Raw genomic sequence first — 20,110 nt, forward strand, 5'->3', positions numbered from 1 at the left:
TATAAATGCCTAGAGCATAGTGTGATTTGCACTGTATAAGTTTACTGGGAACAGGCAGTGCCATGTCAGCCTAATCTCGTTCTGGCTAAGCAGCAGAGTGGTTAAAGGGGAAGGAATAAATGCGTCTTGAATATGGGTTTTGACACAGTCCCTCATAGTCTTGTGAGCAGATTTATGCCCTAAGCATGTGACTGCTCTTCAGCCCCAGTGAAATTTTCTCGGAAGCGCCATGGAATGGAGCGTTCACTTAGGAAAATAATGTGCGTGGTGTCAAGCAGGGAGGATTACAGGCTCCTGGGAGAGTAGGGTTCAAAATGATGCCAAAGGATCAGAACCAGTCTGAAAACAAATAGCTGAAATCCAGTAATGGCAAATATGAGGTGTTCTGATGAGGAAATGCAGAAAGGGAACGTGCGGGTAGGCAGCAGCAAGGCAACGAGGGAACCAGTGGTGATAGGAGAGCGTAAACCCACCGAGACAGCCTGAGACACGGCAGGACAGGGCACAGCTCGATCTGGGGGGCAGTCGCATCAAAGTCACATCGAAGTCACTGTGTGGTGCGAGGAGGTCTGTGGCACGACCAGAGGGGAGAAGTCAGCGAGCAGTAGCAAGTGTCTGCGTGGGGTTGCCTTCGGGATAGGCAGCAGCTCAGGGAGGGTTTTCAGCACTGTGTTTATGGCTTCTTGATTCCCACTGAAATCCCACTGCAGGTGCCCGAGTCCTTGCCAGGATCTAATCCTTCATCCCACAAGGTTCCCTGGAAGGAAGCCGTGGCTCAGGCCGTTACAGCAGGGCTCTGTGCCTGCAGAGCCGCCTGTCCCGCACCAGGATGCTCCGGGTCAGAGCAGGAGAGACGAGCGAGGGAGGCAGCCGCAGCCTGGGCACGAGGGCTGTGGTGCTGCTGTTTTCCGAGCACAGGAGCGGCCCCTGCTAGGCGCAGGGTCAGGTAGGCAGCCGGAGGTGTCGAGGGCTGCGGGGGCAGGATAACCGGGAGAGTGGGGGAACGGGGAGCAAGTGGCTAGGTCCCACTGGGGGCCTCTCCCCAGAGTGCTCAGGCAGCAGGCAGGGCTGGAGCAGGACAGCTTTCAGTGCTAATGAAACTGGGAGAGGGGAGCTGGGAGAAGAAAGAAAAAAGTGACAGCAAGGGGGTGGTGGGGAGAAGTTTTGCAGGAGCAATGGGGCCAGTACTGCCAGGATCTCTCCTGGGATCCCCATGGGCTGTAGTGGCCCTCCCTGGCGTGGGATTTGTTGCCTTGGGACCTGCTGGTAGGAGTAGTGAGTGCCCGCAGCACGGCTCAGGTCTGCAAACACACAGCACCCAAGGAGGACATGCTGCTGCAGTTACCATCTCTGGGGCTGTTATTAGGGTGGCCTGCAATGCCATCTTCCCAGCAGTATTTTTGGCAATTTCTTGTGTTAACGCTGTCTGAGTTTCCACCCAGGATTGTCCGGTTCTTGCATCATTTTGCAAGGTTGCAGAGAAAAAAGAAACTGCCAGTGGAGTGGAGCCACGATGTGGCTACCTCATGCTGGTGGCAGCTCGTATGGGATTGCTCGCAAGGGCGAGGAACCAGCCAGTATGTGAGGAAGAACAAATGCCAGACTCAAATCCACCATTTAACAAACAGAGGAAGCACCATGTGGGTGTCTGAACAGTGCAGCGTGCTTCCTGCCCCTGAAGTTCACAGAACATGAACGGTGTTCACTTCTTTCCACAAAATAGATGCCTGCTTTGTTTGTTAACAGGCTTTCTGGATGTTGCTTAATATAGAGTTAACTACTTTGTTTTACAGTGAAATAGCAGCTGGGATGGTGTCTGCAACTATGAAAAGTGGTTCCAGCTGATGTTTCGTGGTGAAGTCAGTCTTCCAAGATCAGTGTGTTTTGCCAACAAGTTGTAGCTGGGAAGGTAACGTCGTAGGTGGGGTTGCATTGGCGATAGGGCAGAACTGACTGCAATGTGAATAAGCGATTTATGCTGGATTTTTAAGTTACTGGTCTGCAAGTTTTTCTTGACAAAAAACAGTGGAAGTATTTCTTCTTTATGTTTTGAGGATTATGAGAGAGAAAAACATGCAGAGAAAGGTGTTTTCAGTGCTCTGTGACTACAGATATATTTAAGTTTTTGTTTCCACATAGATAGAGTAAACCTCTCTCTTTACAAGCAGAATTCGCTCCACTTTATTCACTGTTAGGTAGCCGAAAGTCACTTTGTGTAACTCACAGCTGAGATCCAAGAGCATCTTCCAGGAATAGAGTGAGGCGTCACATAACCCTCGCCCATTTTGAAGGGAATATAGTATTGTGATGACTATGTTGTTAACTACTTGTAACATCACTTTCAGAGTTTGTTTTCATGGCCAGGTATGAGCCGTCAGTGTGTTTGATGTGCATTAGAAAGCTTCAGGTCTATATTTTCTTTTTGTGATACCTGGAAATAGGCCAATTGTGAAATGATACGCAGCCGTGGGGACAGAAGCTGATATCTGCTATTATCATAGCTGTGGAATAATTAGATGTTGGTGCTAGCAGAGCTGCCCTGTTTTGCTCAAGGCCAAGATGGAATTTCAGCTCTTTTCCTTCATTGCATGTCATTGTTCACTGCACTGAAGATAGAGGCAAGAAGTTGTATGCTGTATTCATTAAATAGGCAGCCTGAGATAAGCGTAGGAAAACGAAGCGATAACACAGTTCTTGCCTCCGCCTTTCTGTGGAGGCAGCTGAGCAGGTGACTGGGGGAGTGTTGCTCACCTTGTTTGCCCTCGTGCTGGGGGAGTTGGTATCGAGTACTCAGGAAGAGTGGCAGCCAGGCACGGTGACTCACCAATTCATAACTTCTGCCTCCCTAACAAGGCAGAGCCTGTAATTCAGGGAGTAGGATGAATTAAATCTCAAGCCTGCTGGGGGAACCGCATGGCTAATCTCTGCTCTGTTCGGTTTTATTTGTTGTATACCATGTGAGAATGGCTGTAAGGCATACGTATCAATCCTGTCTGCAAGTGACCAGGTAAAATTAGGAGTTTGAACCATGTTTAGGTTTGGCTAAACAAAAAAAAATGGTAGTAACAGTGTCTCTAATGATAACAGCGGTGAGCTGTTAAGAAACTAAGGGCTCAAAACTGTCTTCATTATTCTATCCTAAATTAATGTGCTTTTTTATATGCATTACCTTTCTTAAACATTTCCACATCTGTCTTTGAAATTGAAGTCCTGACAGAGAAGGTGAGAAGGACCTGGTAGAAAAGAGGAAAGGCAAGAAAATGATAGGAAGGAAATTATAGCCATCACATTCTTATCTGTAGTGTAGAGAAGAGTCTTGCTGCTTTGGCCAGAGCCTCCCCCTTTCATGCCTGACGTCTATAATCTTGTGGTATGCAGCTGATCTCCACTGCACTGCATTCCTGTGCATCCTACTCTGCTGTATCATAAGAGAAAAATATTGCTGTTACATAGGTTCAGCTGCAAATACTTTCTGCTGTATCCTGTAGCATCAACAGTTGCTGTTAGGCATGCCAAAGGTGTCCCCACTGTCTTGTTTTCAAAGTAGTGAGACAATACTATCTCATTAGAAGCCAGGCAATATTATGGAATTAGATGACTAAGGTGCCTAACTAATTAGCCTTTTGCTTTTAAGCCTGGAAAATCTGGTTCTGATTTGTGTATGTTTGCTGTGTTACCTGCAGAGCACGGAGACTGAAGCATCAGAGAGTCACCCACGATAATTCGAGGCTGGCACAGTATTTGACAGTGTTATGGATGTGAAACCCTCTGTGTGAGGAGCAAACAGAAAGAGCTTTGTGGCCCTTCGGAGCAGCGGGTCACTGATGGAGTAGGAACATGCCCATGGGTTGGACACTGGTTCATGTGGCTCGTGTGCCTGTTTGTGCACCAGGCTTACCTGCTCTGTGTGCAGTTTCAATAGCTCGTATTTTCTGTCTGTGTCGGTATGCCTGTCTGCAGGCTGCGTCACTGCTACTTGCACATCTTAGCAGCACATCTTTCTCTTCTGTTGAGCAGGATAAGAATGGAGGTGGAGCCAGGGAGCTGAAGAACATGAAGTCAGATCGCATGAAAGTGCTACAGATGAATGTGTGCAGTGACGAGGAGGTGGCTCAGGCTGTGGATTTTGTGAAGACAACCCTGAAGGACCCAGAAGAAGGTATGTGGGGATCTTTGTTTCTCTGGGCCAGCAGGATCTTTGGTGTGCTCACAGAATCCTTCTAATGGAGCAGGCCCTACTCTGGCCAGGTTGTTCCTGCTCTGCACTGCCCAAACACAATTAGCAAGCCTGGAGGCCTGCAAGTGTGTGACTGACAGGCAGAGCTGCGCTCAGGCTGGTGAGAGTTCCCATGTGGCCAGCACGTCTGTGGCAGGGCAAGAGACCAAGACTGGCTTAGAGGGTAAGGCTTTAACCCTGCATCCCATAAAACGTGCTGAGTGGCAGCACATCCCCAACAGCCTGCCTCTTTCTCCCTGAGTGTCCGTGAAAGCATAGGGTGGCCAGACCCCGATTCCCTTCTGGTGCTGCTGTTGGAGCCTGGCTCACACAGACATTTCTGTAGTGACCCTGCTAGTGGGGAGGCCCCGGGCCCTGGCTGCTTACTGCTGTCCCCTCTGCTGCGCTGGTACAACCTGCTTGTGTAACTGAGTGCTGAGCTGGTCTGTAAAACTGACCTGCCCCCAAATCTGGATTGTTCTTCAGCCAAGCCAACCCACGCTTTGTTTGTCATGCAACACCCCAGTGGTGGTAGGAGACATAATCCAGGATGGGCTCAGCAAAGACCACCTTAACTCGCCTGCCACCTCAAGCATGAGTCCAGCTCAGGGACCCTAGGTGCGTGTGAAAGAAGATAATAGTCACTGGAGGGAAGCAGGCTTGCTTCCTTCTTGGAAATGTGTGTGGGGCTGGACAAGCAGCAGAGTGCTGGTGGTAGGAGCAGCCCATGAGAGCCCAGGCAGCTCAAGATGCTGCTGGTGCCAAGGTGCTCCACGTCTACCTTCGCACTGATCCGTGGGCTTGCTTGGTGCCTGGGAAAGGATGGATGACCACATCACTGCTGCAGCACACCTCAGCTCCTGGACTGGGCTTCAGACAGCTCCTCCTGTGAGTGGTTTGGCAGTGGGATGCGAGCTTACAGCCAGAGCCTGGTGCAACACCTCACCTCTTCCCATGTGGTGAGGTTGTGAGGCTTTCCTGCCCCGCTAGGGTTTCTCTGCAGGCTCTATGCAAGTAGCAAGCTGGGCAGCAGCTGAAGTGTCCTAGCGGTGGCTCCAGGACTTATGGGTTGTATGGCCTGAGGGTGATTGCTCCTCTTGAGGTGTGGGTGAGGCTGCCATGGGCATGTCTTTGTTCATACAAACGTACAAAGCTAGTAAATAACAGTAGCTCTAATACTCTTGCAAATTGTGTGAGCACACCCTGCCTCCTGAAACAAGCATGTGAAATGTAACCGAGTGACGGACGAGCTCCGTTCCCACACATGCTCTCTCTGCATGATTTTTCTTCCTACGCGACCATCCAGCCCTCGCTGCACATTTCACAGCTTCTCAAGCTTTTCCTGAGGAACCCAGCAACAGCCGTGGTGGCACAGAGCCATTTCCCGCTGAGCGGTGACTTGTAAGGGGGCAGCTCTGTTGCTTCTATAAATGCAGCAGTGTTTGAAAAAACCTTGTGTGTAGCTGTAACAGTGAAGTCTCGCGTCCTTGATCAGCAAGTTGGACTGGTTCCTCCTGCTCTTGAGAGCCTTACCCTGGCGTTGCTTGCTGCAGCACAGTGTGCAAAGCAGTGAAGGCTTCTTTTTAGGAGCTTCAGCGTGACCAAGGTTTGGGGCTTGCCAATAAATGATGCTCAGTCAAGTCTGCATTGAGACTGAGGTGCCTTGCACACCAAGTGTGGCCCCAGAGGAGGGAGCACAGGACAGCTCTTGTGTTAGACTTTTCTACCTCTTTTCCCTGCGCTATGTACATCAGGCTAAAGTCATTTTGATGGGAGTGCCGCTGTTTGTTTTCAGTCCTATGTAGTTCCCACTGTATTGTTGACATTAAAGAACTAATAGTGATAAGGCCCTGCTCTGTAAACATACCACTGTCCTGCAAACAGCCTTGTGACCAGGTAACTATCAGACCTTGGTTCTGTACGTAACATAACCTGAGTGGTGGGCAGTCAAATTCCAAGCACAAAGTATTGTAAATAGCTTTTTCGTGAAAGTCCCTGCATCTAGCCACGTAACACAGGAAATGGGAAATGGTTATAGAGTAGTTTAGAATCAGGAATACACCGCAGATGTCAGTCTGGGACTGCCAATTTAAGTCTTTTGTGGTCCTTGGTAAATCCCTGCCAAACTTGATGTGCATAGCTTCTTGTTACTCGTGAAAGTACACTATCAAATGCTCTGTTACCATGGAGGTCCTGCTGGAGATTAGAGCCTGCTTTGCAGCAACGCCGGGGACCCAATTCAGGCTGAGATGCTGTGCTGGATGCCAGATGAGCATGAATTTCTGAGTGATCTTGGCCCGTTAAAGCTGGCAGCTTCAATAAGTGCATTGGTGACAGGCAGGGGATCTTGGACAGAGCAGGAATAAAACTACCTGACTGCATTTAGAAATTTGAATTAATAAAACAGAGGTAAGGATAAGGTAAGGAGCAAGAAGTTTTCTTGGCTTTTGCTGCAGGCTGCCACAGAGCTGTTATCTGAAACAGCCCCTGGGGTTGTTCTGGAGGAGGATAGAGGTGCAGGCCAGTGAGCTGACCTAGGGGAGCAGCGTTTGCCATGTCTGTTAGAAACAGAAATGCAGGGCAGAAGGGGTGCTGGGACACCAACCTGATGGTTGGGAAATGCTGGAGTGATGGCAGCTGTGACGGGTGAGTAGGTAAATCTATTCTGGGACAGATGACAAGGGAATGGTTCATGTATTGTTATCACTAGGTAGGACATGACCTCCTCTGTACATAGCTGGCCAAAAGCCTTCAGGGAAAATGAACTCAGCAGGGAGCAGGGCAAGGAGTCTTACCGGGGCCATCCTGTGAGTAGAGAGCCAGTCTAACAAGGGCATGCTGGGCTTCTTAAATGCTCCCGGAGGATAAATTCCATTGGTATTTATTGGGCAGAGGTAGGATATTACAATTCGCTTAGAACACTGTATTGAGTACAATATGAGGTGACTATCTCACCATGAATAAATACAAGCTGGAAGTTATTACAAGACTTGGTTACATCAGAGCAGGGGAGATACGGAGCAGAGGCTGGGCAAACAGCCCAAAATTTTTTGGAGAGCTTGATAAGGTTGTCATCAGGGTGGCATGACATGGGTGACTTTTGATAGCAGTGTCTGAGCTCCCTGGGCATGAAAACTTCTTCCTAGTCCTGCATTTTTTCTTAGTGGTAAGAGGAGGGTCGGGGAGCAGAAGGGGGCCCCAGTTCCCACTGGCTACTTACACAGCGAAAAATAAGGATGTGTAGCAGGACTTCTAACGAGGAACAACTCTGTTATCTTGGTCCAACTCTACTGTTTGTTCCTACTGCAGTTTATGGCTGCAGAGTCATGTGCTACAGCAAGTTCACAAAGTGTGGACTCAGTCCTGCAGATGTTTGCCATGGGGACTCCTGCAGTGATCGCTTCGAAGGGTCAGATACTCTGACATGCTAAGTCCCGGACATGTAAGGGCCTCAGTGCAGAAGCTCTTGGTAAGTGCAGTCAACTTAATTTTGACAGGACTTCATGCACAATAGAAGTTAATTTGTAAATACTGGTGGTTTTAAGGGTTGGTTGTAAGCTTGCCATATATATAGCGAGGTTTGAGGGAGTCCAAATATCTGGATGAAATTATAGGAGCTGGTAACTGGGCCACGAACCTGCAGATCAACACCATGCACTCTCCAAAACAGTGAGTCACATCCCAGAGATATGAGGTGGATTTAGATTCTCAGATATTTGCTTTCCTTCTGGTTTTGTTGGTTTGTTTTTTAATTGAGGGGAAGTCCAGCCCCCTCTAGACTGCAAGAGAACATGATCAAGTCAGAGTGAAGACAAACTCAGGACCTACAGGGGGCGTAAAAGAGGGTCAGGGAGATCCAGCTGTACAGACCAAGTACAGCCTCTGCCCTTAGAGGGAGACATTCAGAAAGGCTGTGATTATGCCCCCCCCTCACCTTCCCAGGGGCTCCAAACAAGCCCTACTGGCTTCACATTTGGTATTTTTAAAGTGTATTTTTTCTCCTTGCTGGGTTTTCCTGTACAACTTTTTCTACAAAAGCTCACGTTTCTTTGTCAAGGAGTTGGGTTACTTTGAACAAAGAGAGCTGCTTCTCTGTGGCACTCTTCCTTGTTCCGCTCCTTAACCGTGTGCTTGTCGGCAGGTCTGTGGGGCCTGGTGAACAATGCTGGTGTCTCGACCTTTGGAGAGGTGGAGTTTGCAAGTTTGGACAACTACAAGGAGGTGGCAGAGATCAACCTGTGGGGTACCGTGAGGGTGACGAAGGCTTTCCTGCCCCTCATTCGCAGAGCTAAAGGTACGTGCTGAGCAGCGTGGCTGGGCTCAGAGAGCTTTAGGAGCACAGCAAAGAAACATAGCTAAAAGTGATGAATCAGACTCTGCTTTGAGGAGTGCCTGTGCAGTCCGAGGAGGCTGTCTGAAGCATGCAGGCAGAACAGACAGCAATGTTTGACGTGTTGTGCAAGGATTCAGTGACACCCGCCACTGTTGGGGGTCAGTCTAGGCACTACAAAGGTGCGATCTTAAACATCCCAGGATACTGAAGATCTTCAGGCAGTGCTGGCAAATATGACACAGGACCCTAGGCCCCCTTTAGAGAAAGTAACTGGGACCAGACAAGATACTTCTGGCCTCCAAAGTCACACCAAGTGTTATGTTTGGACAGCTGAATCCCTTCATTACTCAGTTCACAGCTGATTGCAGAGGGCTGGTGGTGGAATAAATGAGTCAATAAGAGCCATTTTAGATAACCTACAAGAAGATGGTTACCATCAAAACTCTTTTGTTTTATGGGGAAAAAAAATAGATACGTATGAGCAAAACTCTGAAGAGCTTCTTTATTTAGCACATGTGGGAGAATGCTGGCACAGCTGTGCGTTCTGTGAGGATGGAAAGGGGTTATATTGAGATTGCTCAGGTACCGTTTTTAGAAAGTAAGTACCCACTAAAGAAGCCCATCTCACTACAGAAGGCCGTTTACCCATCAGGTCAATAGGTGGTTTGCACAGTCCCTCCAAACTGTACTTAGGTCTGGAATGAGAGAGCAGAGCCACCCACTTGTTTCTGAGCTAAAATTTCAAGCTGCAGAAGGGCGTCGTACTCCACGGCTGTGAAAATCCTCTCTGCAAAAATAGCCGCTGAGATTTCAAGGGCCTGTTTGTGAGTGCAGCTGAAACCATAATCACACACATCTTGTCTTGGGGAAGGACAGAGCTGCCCACTACTTACTACTGTCACTGTCCCTAGGCAGTGTGTGATCTAACGCAAGCTGCCAGAGCTCTGCCACCAGGCTGCCATGGGCTACTGGTAGGAGTTAGGAAAGGTGCTCTTTGCTGCCCCAGAGCAGCGTGTGAAGTACTCCTCCCTGTTCATCCCAGGCATGTTACACTCTAGGCAACCCTGGCCAGCCAGCTGGGTGAGCAGGCTGAGAGAAACCTCCACTGGTTCTGATGATGCACGCTGGTGTAAGAGCACCCAGCTAATAGCCTCAGAAGATAAGGGTACTGCCTTACTTGGAAAGTAGAAGGAGAGAGATGTCTTGCACGCTTTGGAAATCCTTTTTAATACAGACGAAGGCACGTGTACTGCCCATGGGGGTCAGAGCGGGAGCTAGCCTTTCTTGATTCAGGAGGGAGATGCTTCTTGACAGGGAGTTTGGACCCCCCTTCAAGATACAGATTTTACAAGTCAGTGTCATCCAACAAAGCACCTGTTTACTGGGATCTTCTGACTCCCTCTTCTGCAGCTTCTCCTGACCTCCTAGCTGGGAACAGCCGGCCCATCATCTCTCCTTGCTCTTTCCCCTCCAGGCCGCGTGGTGAATATCACAAGCATGTTAGGACGGATGGTGAGTCCATCCCGCTCCTGCTATTGCATTTCCAAGTACGGGGTGGCAGCCTTCTCTGACTGCCTCCGGCAGGAGATGTACCGCTGGGGTGTCAGGGTCATCCTCATTGAGCCAAGCAACTTCGTGGCCGCGACCGGCATCCTGACCGAGGACGGCATCGCCAGGCAGGCCGAGGTGCTGTGGAGCGGAGCCAGCGACACGGTGCGGGAGGACTACGGGAGGGAGTACTTCGCTCGCCACGTGGCCCTGATGAAGTCCTTCGTTAACAGCGGCCTGAAGGACATGTCTCTGGTCTTGAATGACATCACCGATGCGCTCACCTCCACGTGTCCAAACAACCGCTACAATCCCATGGAGACCTACTGGTGGGTGAGGCTGCAGGTCATGACTCACCTGCCCACTGCCCTTGCTGACTGGCTTTACGTTCCTGGAGCCACGCTGTAAATGGCCCTCCTTCAAGCATCCTTCCAGTGCTTGTATGTATGCACGGCTTAGAGCTCACTTAGGCCTGTCCTGCACCTGTTGCTGATGCATCTCCCCTGTAGATGCCTGTGCTTTCACTTTGGGTTTTGGCTTCAGGTTGTGTATTGTGGGATGCTGAGAGAAGCATGGCTTTTCTGTCTTTTCCCTAATTCTGGTCTTTGTGTTTCCTGCTGCCCTGATTAAAGTTGAAAGATATTTCCCTTTTGATTGTGGAGAAGGCAGAGGAAGGTTAACATAATGGGTCAAATATGTGCCTGGTTTAACTAGGTCAACAGAGTTCTCTTAGTGATAAATTTGGCTCTTTAATGGGCTCTTGCTTTTCCTTACAAGGACGGGCTGGTAACAGCAGAGCAAAGCTGTTGCTATGAGATGTCTCAAAGGGAAAAGCTAAAATGGGAAACAAAAGCTGAGTTTTCCATTTGATTAAAAATGGGTCAGTCACAGCCTTGCTTTGTTTTGATGGTACTGGTAGGAAGCTCTGCTGCTCCATGACTGCTTGCTCTTTCCTTGAAGACAACGCCAGTGCCTCTAAACAGCCTCATTACCCAGCTGCAGGGAAGGGTTTGTCCCTCCCAGCACTGCGGCCAGGAGCTGCCAGAGCCAGTGACTGCAGACAGACGGGGCCGGGCAAAGCCCTTCTAATAATGAGCGAGGTCTGAGCCATCCCTCAGTCAGCCATCCCTCAGGATGCTGGGCCTGCAGCCTCTTTCCCCCCACTGCTGATGAGGTTCGTGGGAGAGGCTTGAATCTGGTGTAGCAAACAAATTTGCTACCTCTAACTGCTCCATCAGGTAGCGTGCAGTCAGTGTGGCCTGGCTACAAGCTCTGGAAGGGTGCTTTAGGTAACACATTTCCTTTACTTAATACTGCACAAGGAAATTTCCGTGTCACGTGATTGTTTCCTCAGCACTCCTGATAACTGGTATGAGCTACTTTTGCACAGTATCCCCAGGGGTCTCTCCTGTTGGCCATATCCAGGACTTGGAGGCATTTTTCCAGGTGCCAGGGCTGCTGGGCTTCACAGCACACTTCTTTCTGAGCGGTGACCTCCAGCAAAGCTGCTAGTGGGAATCTACCCTCGCGCTCTACATGCAAGTTTCCCATTCAGCTGCTAAACTTGGTTCTGTTTTTTCCTACATGAGATTAAGTGACTATGAAAAGAGCTTGTCATTTGCTCTTTCCTCATTCTCTCAGCTAACTGTGACTCGGAAGCTGTGCCATAAACTTTTTATATGCCAGTGTCTGTGACTGCTTGGAGCCTGGGTGCAGCTGTGAAGGCTGCGATGCCTGAGGAGGAAAGCAGGCTTCCCTTGGAGATGCTGTGGAGGTAGTTTGTATTACAAGTAACTACAGAAAGTGCCAGCCATGCAGTTCTTGATTCCAGATCATCAGCACATGGAGATTGTCTGGTTTCCAGGGCCGAGAGCAATCCCACTGAGCTGCAGCTTGTTCAAACAGTGTTGAAATCACTTCTACCCCCTGCACTGTGAAATGCGAGTAATGATAAGGAGCAATGATTTGCACAGAGAGAAAAATAAACAGTGAGATTTGTTAAGCACACGTCCATGGTTCTGGTGGTCATTTCTATGCTTTTTCCCCCTCTGAATCTGAGATTGGGTGTTAATTGGGCTCAGTGATTAAGGAGATGGCCATGGCTCTGCAGGTGTTTGGGCTGCTAGTGAGTGCAGGTAGCAAGGGGGATGATATTGCCCGTTTTTAGGATGTAAAAGAAGGAGGCAGAGAGCGAGTTGCTCAGGTTTACATGGAGGAAAGGGCAAAGGGATGTTCAAGGTGATGGCTTCAGTTGTGAGTACAGCTCTTTTCTGCAGGGCGCTTTTGTTTTGGGGCACTGACAAGCACAGGATCCTTCCTGCCCCAGGCTCCCCGTCTGGGCTGCTGGTGGGAATGGTTAGAAGATGACGGACTTGCAGAAAAGTTTCTCCAGAAAAGCCCTGTTTGGGGGCTCTACTTGGGAATCATTCACAGTGCCTGTCCATGTTCAGTCTTGGTGGTGGTTAACGAGTCTCCAAGTTGTCCCGCCTCTGCCTAGGTCTCAGCTACGCAGTCAGGGGATGCTGCGTCCGACTGTGTCCGTCTGTGTGTGTCTGTGTCCGTGTCAGTGCACTGCCTGAGCTGCATATGGCTTTTTGAGAACAACAGCGCGTTTGCAGTCTCACAGCTCCCGTGTTTCATTAGCAAAAGGCAGCCAGAGAGAGGCCTCTGCAAACGCATACATTATCAGTATTTATAGTATTTATATTATAAACCACAGTATCAGTGGTTTCCTCAAATGACACCGTTGGGAGAGTGGTGATACGCGTTATTCGTTGCCTCAGCATTCTGCATGTCATTAATCCAAATGCTACAGCTGCCTGGTAATAAGGATTAGTTCTTCTTACAGACAGAACGGAGACTCGCAAGCCAAGAACTGTCCAAGGCCATGCAAGGACCTCGTGCCAGAGCCACGGCTGGGATTTCACAGCACGTGAGCCCGAGCCCCTTCCTCTGCCCCTCTGAGAAGAGCTCAGGTGAGCTGCCAGCACCCAGTCTGATTTCTGCCTTGGTGGGAGCTCCGAGTGGATGTCTGGGGGTGAGAGGAGCGGAGTGCAGGCATGGGAAGAGCAAGTGTCAAATGTTTCTGTACGGTGCAGATGGTCACGTGAGCTCTGAGCCAGCAGAGGAAAGCCAAGATGACCAAGCAGGTCCCTTCCCATCCTGAACTTTCTGCAGCTGCTCAGTGTCCAGTGAAAACTTGTTTGTGAAATCTGTTCCCTGAGGCAGCTAAACCCTTGTTTTGTGCTGTAGTGTTGTGTTTGTGCAGACATTGAGGGCAGATCGTTGTCTTGCTGATGAATAACAGAGGGAAGAAAATTCCATTTAGAGTGACCTCCGAAGCTGGAGGACAGAGGAGTCGGAAGAAAGCTCAGTGGAAATCCTGTGGAAGTCCATGCTCGTTGCTGACGTGGTGTCCTGTGAGGAGTTAAGCTGCCAAAGGTGCCTGTGGCTTTCCTTTCAGGGGCAAGCTGCCCAGACCGTGGCGGTGTTGTACCTTTTTCTGCACATTCCTTATGATGCTTTGGAAGATGGCCAAAGTACAGTTCCTTGATACATCCTTCAGCTTTTGCAAAACGTTTCTGTTTTTCTGTTCAAATCAGGATGGTTCTCTGTGATAACTCTGGGAGTCAAGAAGTCGTCCTCTGTGTGGTGTTTGCTCCGGTCTAGCTTAACAGCAAGGAGACTCCTGGGGCCCCCCAAGTGAGCGCTGTGAACCTGTCTGGGTACTCCAAATAGCTCCAGGTTCTCTTTGTATCGACCACAAAACAAGTCCCAAAACAGTGAGCAGTCCCAGTGAGTGTCCCTGACGTCATGGCACCTGTGGTTCTTGGCTGACACCCAGCTTGAAACCTCCACTAGCAGCAAAGGGAGAGAGAGAATTTAGAAGACAAAGTTTATTGCAGGTGGAATAAATAAAGATCATCTACGAAAGTCAAGAGGAAGCAGAAGGCTCTTCTAAGCTGCAAGAGCTGCAGAGGAAGTGGTTCGTCTCAGGCAGGGGCAAGAAGTTGCTATAGAGATCCCTCGTTGATAGTCTTGTATGTCCTTACCTGTACGCTGAGCTGCACAGCAAGTAAGACTGTATGCTTCTTCCTCTGGGCTCCAGGAGTCTTTACCACTGCTGCAGGTGGGTGACATCCTAGGTTTGCTGTTCTCATATGGCTGAAAGAGCTCAAACTGTTTCAGAATCGGTCAGGAGGTGAGCTATACCAAAAGTGAGATGTGTTGTGTTGGATATGCCCTGCAGTCTGCTTGACTGAGGGAAAAACAGCATTTGGAGAAGAAATTCGTTTGGTCTGACAAGGAGATGAGGCTCAGGGTATCGGGTGCAGAAGCTGGAAATGCACGTGCCATCCTACCCACCACTTCTGCTAGCTGGAGCCATGGGTTTAAACCACCATGCAGAAATTCAGCTGGATTTCTTTTCCTTGGAAAGAAATCAAAGAAAAACAGCATTATCAGCTGGAAAACAACAACAAAAAAAAGTAATATGTCAAATGAAGATTAGAAAGCTGTACTGAAAATCTCTACAACAGGCACCACGCGTGAGTAAGGCTGCTGAATCCCTGCATTGATCGATGCTGGCTCAGCTGCACCCAGCTCTGCAACAGTGCCACCCAGTGCACCTGAAGTGGGAGACTTGCTTCGTATTTTGCAAACTTTAAGACCTTGGAAACACGGAATGGTTTCATCTTCCTGGCCTGGAGGCTGCCCCAAACACAGTGATGCTGTGTAAACAGGAACACGGCAACAGCAGCCCCTGCCTTTCTGGCTGGTGTTTCAAAAGGTGAGTTTTCAGCTTCTTATGCGACCACAATGCCGAGAAATGCCTTAGAAACAAACTCAAACCGATACCAGCAAGTTTCTCAGCCGGCAACTTGAGTAATGGGGATGGGAGGAATGCTACAAATAGCATGAGAATTTGTAACAGAGCCAGCTCCACCTCCAGGACCTGGCCTGGAGCCAGCCAGAGTTAATTCATTCCTAGTGGAGCTGGGAGCCTGAGGGTACTGCTGATACAGCCATATTGTGTTCTCCCCTAGCACTTGTTCAGGGAGGTAGCAGAGCTGAGGCTTCACCTAAAAATAATGGTGTGAAATAGTAGTTTTGCCCTGACAGGAGCTTACCAAGAGACACAAAGCTGTGTGATCTTCAGCATGCAGTGCCTTCTTGTGCAGCATCTCTATAGCAAAAAGCAGCTCTTCACGTCGCATCAGGATGACTGCACCACTGAGCTGTGCTGCGAGCACAGCCCCAGCTCCAGGCACGTGTGGTGTGGGCTGGCCGACAGCAGCGCCTCGCTGGGGCAGGGGGCAGCTCTGGGCATGGGGCTTGGCCAAACCTGCGATCCGTGTGGTTATCATGTCCATTATACAGTGAACACGCAGCAATTCACTTCCCTCGGGGTGGTTTAATTCCTCTCTCTGAGGGTGGTTTGCCTCCCAGTCCTTACTGCAAGCAGAGCAGTAACAGAGCAGCCTCTGCCCAGCCCACTACCTGTGGATTTGCAGTACTGCTTTCCAGCCACAAAGCTGTCCACCACCAAAACCAGGTGCTTTGTGCCAGGTGCTTTGGCCCCTTGTCTGTACGGTTTCTGTCATGCAGGAGCTGGCAGGTGATATGTAGAGCACTGCAGTTACCCTGTCCTCACCACCACACAGCCAGAGAGCTCTGGCGACTGAAATTGAAGAAAATCTCTGCTTTGATTGTAGAGCGAGCCTTTGGGGAAGTAATCAGGTAAGAGCTGTTTTGGTTTAGTGCTGTAATGTGAAGACTTTTGTAGTGCTGTAACAAAGACTTCTGTCTAGCTCCAGCAGTTCTGCTCCTGGCACTGCCGCTGGCTTGCGAAGCTCTGAACAGCTCGCTCGGCCTGTGCTGAGCTCCCTCGCCACCTGCACCACCTCTGCCACTATCCTGGAAGTGTGCTGGAAAGTGGAAAAACAACAAGTAGGTACTGCACTGCATAGCTGTTGGTTGACTCGTTTTGTTGTTGGGACCAATGTCAGAATAAGTGTTACCTCTCCCCATTTCCATAGGCTGAATTACTTTTGGTTGTAGAATAAAAAATACGGCAGCAGCCTTCCGCGTGAAGGCTGCTGCAAGGGACTTATAAAGTCCTCTCAAAACATTTATAGCCTGGGGCAGGAAGGTGCCAGGCTGAGGGCAGACATTAGCACTGCTGAGCTGCTTTTAACCTGGCCCCGAGGTTAACCATTGCCCCACGGGCACGTGCTCAGTGACCCTGAACGGCAGCCTGGGGGAAGCTTTGCATCGTCTCCTGCTGCCGAAGTGCTGCCAGAGCAATCACGCCGCCTCCTGGGGTCAGGTGCTGCACGAGAACTCATTTTCCTGGTGAGACTTTAACCAGTCTCCATGGCAATCAGTCAGCAGGCTGCCAGCACCCCGCATCCTTGCCTCTCCTTCCTGCTTGCTGGCTGCCCAGGGGTGCTCAGGCATTGGGTGCACAGCACAGCACCTTCCCTGTGCATGTCTAGGCCCTTTTTACTCTCCTCTGGTGCTTTTCCAGCCCCTGAGCCACGCATGAGCTGCCTGCTTCCTTCAGGAGGAGCAGGACTCCCCCAGCGGGAGCAGGCAAGGGAGGTGGCTGCCAGCACAGGCACTCAGGAGCTTGAAACCGATCCCAGGTTGTTCACCCCATCCCTGGGAAGTTCCTGAGATGCTCCTGTACCTCTGTCCTGGCTTAGGAAGCTTTTGCTCTGTTCCATGGATAACAACTATTTTGTAAGAATAATCATGGCAGGGAATGAAATTATGACGTGTTTTTTGAAAAATTCAGAGTAATTGGATAAAGCATCCATTGCCTCACTCCAAGTCTTTGTACTGAAATACAGGCCTGGCTCGTGTCCCTGGGGGTGGAGCACAGATAAAAGCATCTTTAATGCTGTCTGAATTAACTATTCCTAAAATCTCCTAACTCATTTGATTGAAACTTGCTGTGAAAGGTCTCTCTGTGCCATTTCAAAGTGTAACTATGTATTGAAACGCAGTCAGAGCACCAACCGCTGAATTTATGTTATTTATTTTCAGTATAACATAAACTCCATCCTAGCAAACACTTAGCCCTGTGTTTCACTGTAAGGCATGCGTGCTCTGGCGTCGTGGCCTCAGTGCAGCTATTCATGGGCAAAGCCAATGCCTAGGCTGCTGTCTTTATGACATGTGCTTTCAGCATGTGCTGAAAGATGTGACTTGGCCTTTCTGAAAAGGGGCTCTTAAAATTCTCTACCCACATGCTATAAACCTGTATCATGAGGAACTCGTGGGTTGTATATAGGTTACAGAAAATGTAATTGTGTAACTGCGTTAATGCATTCCTGAGCTAAGGTGCTGAAGTATGTGCTAGCTGCAGAAAATAGTGCCGGGGGGGTTAACTAGCCGTGCTTGGGCACCTCCTGGACAGCCCCAGCAATGCTGCGAGCAGGTCCTTGTGCCTCCCCAGGGAGAACAGAAGGTCCCCCTGCAGGAGCAGCTCTCTAAGTGTGCTTAATGACATTTTTTAAAGCATTTGGAAAAATGTTTCAGTATGCTGGGGACCACTTAAGGACTGCAAAAAAAGCATTATGAACACAGGAATAAAAGCCCCAGGGGCTGGGTGGGGTATCCGGGGTGAGCCCTGGGCTGCTCGCGCTGCCTGGCTCGGGGCGCCCCAGGGTGGCAGCACCCCGGGTGGCAGCACCCTGGGCTGAGCCGCGGCTCTCGCAGCCAGCGGCACTCCCAGCACGGCTGTGGGGCCGGTGTCACAGCCCTGTCCTGCGGAGGTGCTACTCTGCCCCCTTCTGCTGCGCCTTTCTGCTTGCTCTTCTCTGCGAGAGCAAAGCCAGGCTGAATGCACGGCGTGCCTGGTACCTAGTGTAAGAGGTGATAATCAAAACAAACAAAAAAAAGGGACCTTATTTATCAGTGTACAGTTGACCTTAGTGCAGGACACTTCTGGGACTTGCTGCAAAGCTGGGATCAAGCACTGTCCGAGCTCTGGTTTTTAGGGTGAGCACATCCCCGGGGTGAAGTGCCACCGGACCGAAGTTTTATTGCTGATCCAGCTCTGGCTCTGCGATGTAGTCCTGAATGCAGAGACTTGTCCCACTCTGTTTTTTACCTCCCTGAGCTTATTTTTCTTTGTTCTATTTCATTTTTTTCTGCTTTCAGACAGGTGGGGACCCCACTGGCTTCTCTCCCCAGGGACTTGTCCTTCCAGACCTCAGCAGAGGTACAGACCAGGCAGGGGAGCCTTCCTCAGAGCCCTGCCACAAAGCCTGTTCTTCAAGGATTGTCCCTCAAATAACAATGTTTTGTTTAGCTTTACAACTTCTTAAGTCCCTCTCTTTAGTTTCTCGTGTTTTGAATATATAATTGGATAATTTCCAGGGTGGAGAACTACTCACTAATTGTATACAGGTGGATCACGACATCTTTCGTGCACTTGCTTGGACTGAGTTCCCACAGCCCCGGAGGCCAGTTCACGCTTCCAGAGCTTGTCTACTTCATTTAGTACCATAACTGTACTTGGAAATTCTGCACTGTTTTGCACAAACAGATTTCAAAGCACTTTCTGCCACTCCTAGAAACAGAAGAAAATTCCCACTTGCCCTCCCTTTCTCTGCCTTTTCCCCTGCGGGCTCCTTTTTGTCTCTATACACGTTTCAGCCTGTTTGGCCTTCCCAAAGCCACGTTTCCTTTAGAGGAGGCAGAAAAAAACAACCAAAACAAACTTGCAGGAGAAAAGGCAGAGAAAGGGAGGGAAGGCAACTTCTGGAAGAGCTGTCCACTCAGTATGGCCTCGGACTTGGGATGTCCCTGCCCTGGCACCGCAGGTCCCGCAGAGAGGCCCCAGCACTGGGGCACGGGAGGCAGGGCCCTGAGGCCAGGCCTGTCACAGCACGGCCACACGTGGCAGCTCTGCAGCCCCCACACGGTCGGGTTGCTCGGGCCCCATCGGGAGATGAAGGCTCCTCGTGGGGCCAGCCCTGGGCGGGCAGCTCCCCGGGCAGGAGCTGGCGGTGTCCCACGGGCAGAGGCTGGGCCCGGAGCCCCAGGGCCCCACAGGGCCTCCACCAGAGGCTCTTCTGGCTGGTGTGAGCCTGAGCATTTTCTAGGCTGTCCTGATCGGATCCCATCACAGGGCTGAGATGCTGGTGTTGCCGAAAACCGCAGGTCTGTTCCACCAACCTGCTGCAACAGCACCCCAGGAGCTGCCTGCCACAAGCCTGGCCCCATGCAACCCCACGTCCACCACAGCCTCTGCTCCCGGAGAAGCGCTTCCACCTGAAGCTTACAACCAACACCATGATACATACGCCATGGTGCTCTCCAGGTACGTGGGGGAGGTGGACGGAGGAGATGGCATTTTGAAGGAGGAGACACCCCCCAAGAAGTTCAGGTGCCCGCTGCCACCACAGGCTTCTCTGTGGCCCAGCTGGCAGCCCCGTGGTGAGGAGCAGGCAGCAGCCCTGGTGGGGTGCTGGGGGACACGGTGTGATGAGACAGCCTCGGGGTCAGGTCCCCTGGCCTGGCCAGCTAAAGCTTCTCCATCGCATAGATGCCAGGAGCTGGTTTCAGGGTGGTGTGGGGTGCGTGATGGGACAACCTCAGCTCCACATGAAGCGGGGTCACCTGCAGACGGAGCTTCAGGGGTGGTGTGGAGTGTCCTACCCGGCCCTCAGCTGGCTGGGTTTTGTCTGCAGCTCCGGCTTATGGCAACAAGGGTTTCCCTTGCTGCACCCACTCCTGCCTCCCCTTGCGCCCACGCACCCCACACCCGCCTCGCCCCCTGAGCCTGCCCCGCTCCACCCTCCCCTCTGCTCCTGCCCTGCAGCTGCTTCGTCACCCAGAAATGCGGGGGAGGCTTCATTCCTGCGCGAAGCGCTCGGAGCGCGTCTCCTGCTCCCCCCTTGCCTGGTTTCCCCCGGCTTCTCCTCCTTCCTGTCCTCCCACCCCTGCTCCAGCTTCCTGCCCTTTGATGTGCCTCCGCTCCTTTGCTCCCGGGCAGGCGC

General features: G+C 50.7%; 1 protein-coding gene across 1 annotated transcript in view; it reads left to right on the forward strand.

The window, feature by feature from the left end:
• Positions 1–12,097, forward strand: part of LOC118247012 (D-beta-hydroxybutyrate dehydrogenase, mitochondrial-like) — a 20,595-nt gene extending 8,498 nt beyond the window's left edge. The window contains exons 3-6 of the mRNA XM_050712533.1: positions 4,018–4,159; positions 8,358–8,510; positions 10,024–10,426; positions 11,739–12,097. Coding sequence (XP_050568490.1) covers positions 4,018–4,159; positions 8,358–8,510; positions 10,024–10,426; positions 11,739–11,742 — 702 coding nt within the window. The 3' untranslated portion in view covers positions 11,743–12,097. The remainder of the gene's footprint in view (positions 1–4,017; positions 4,160–8,357; positions 8,511–10,023; positions 10,427–11,738) is intronic.
• The last annotated feature ends 8,013 nt before the right edge of the window (positions 12,098–20,110 follow it).

Source organism: Cygnus atratus, chromosome 9 (genome assembly GCF_013377495.2).
Source record: "Cygnus atratus isolate AKBS03 ecotype Queensland, Australia chromosome 9, CAtr_DNAZoo_HiC_assembly, whole genome shotgun sequence".
Lineage (NCBI taxonomy): Eukaryota > Metazoa > Chordata > Aves > Anseriformes > Anatidae > Cygnus > Cygnus atratus.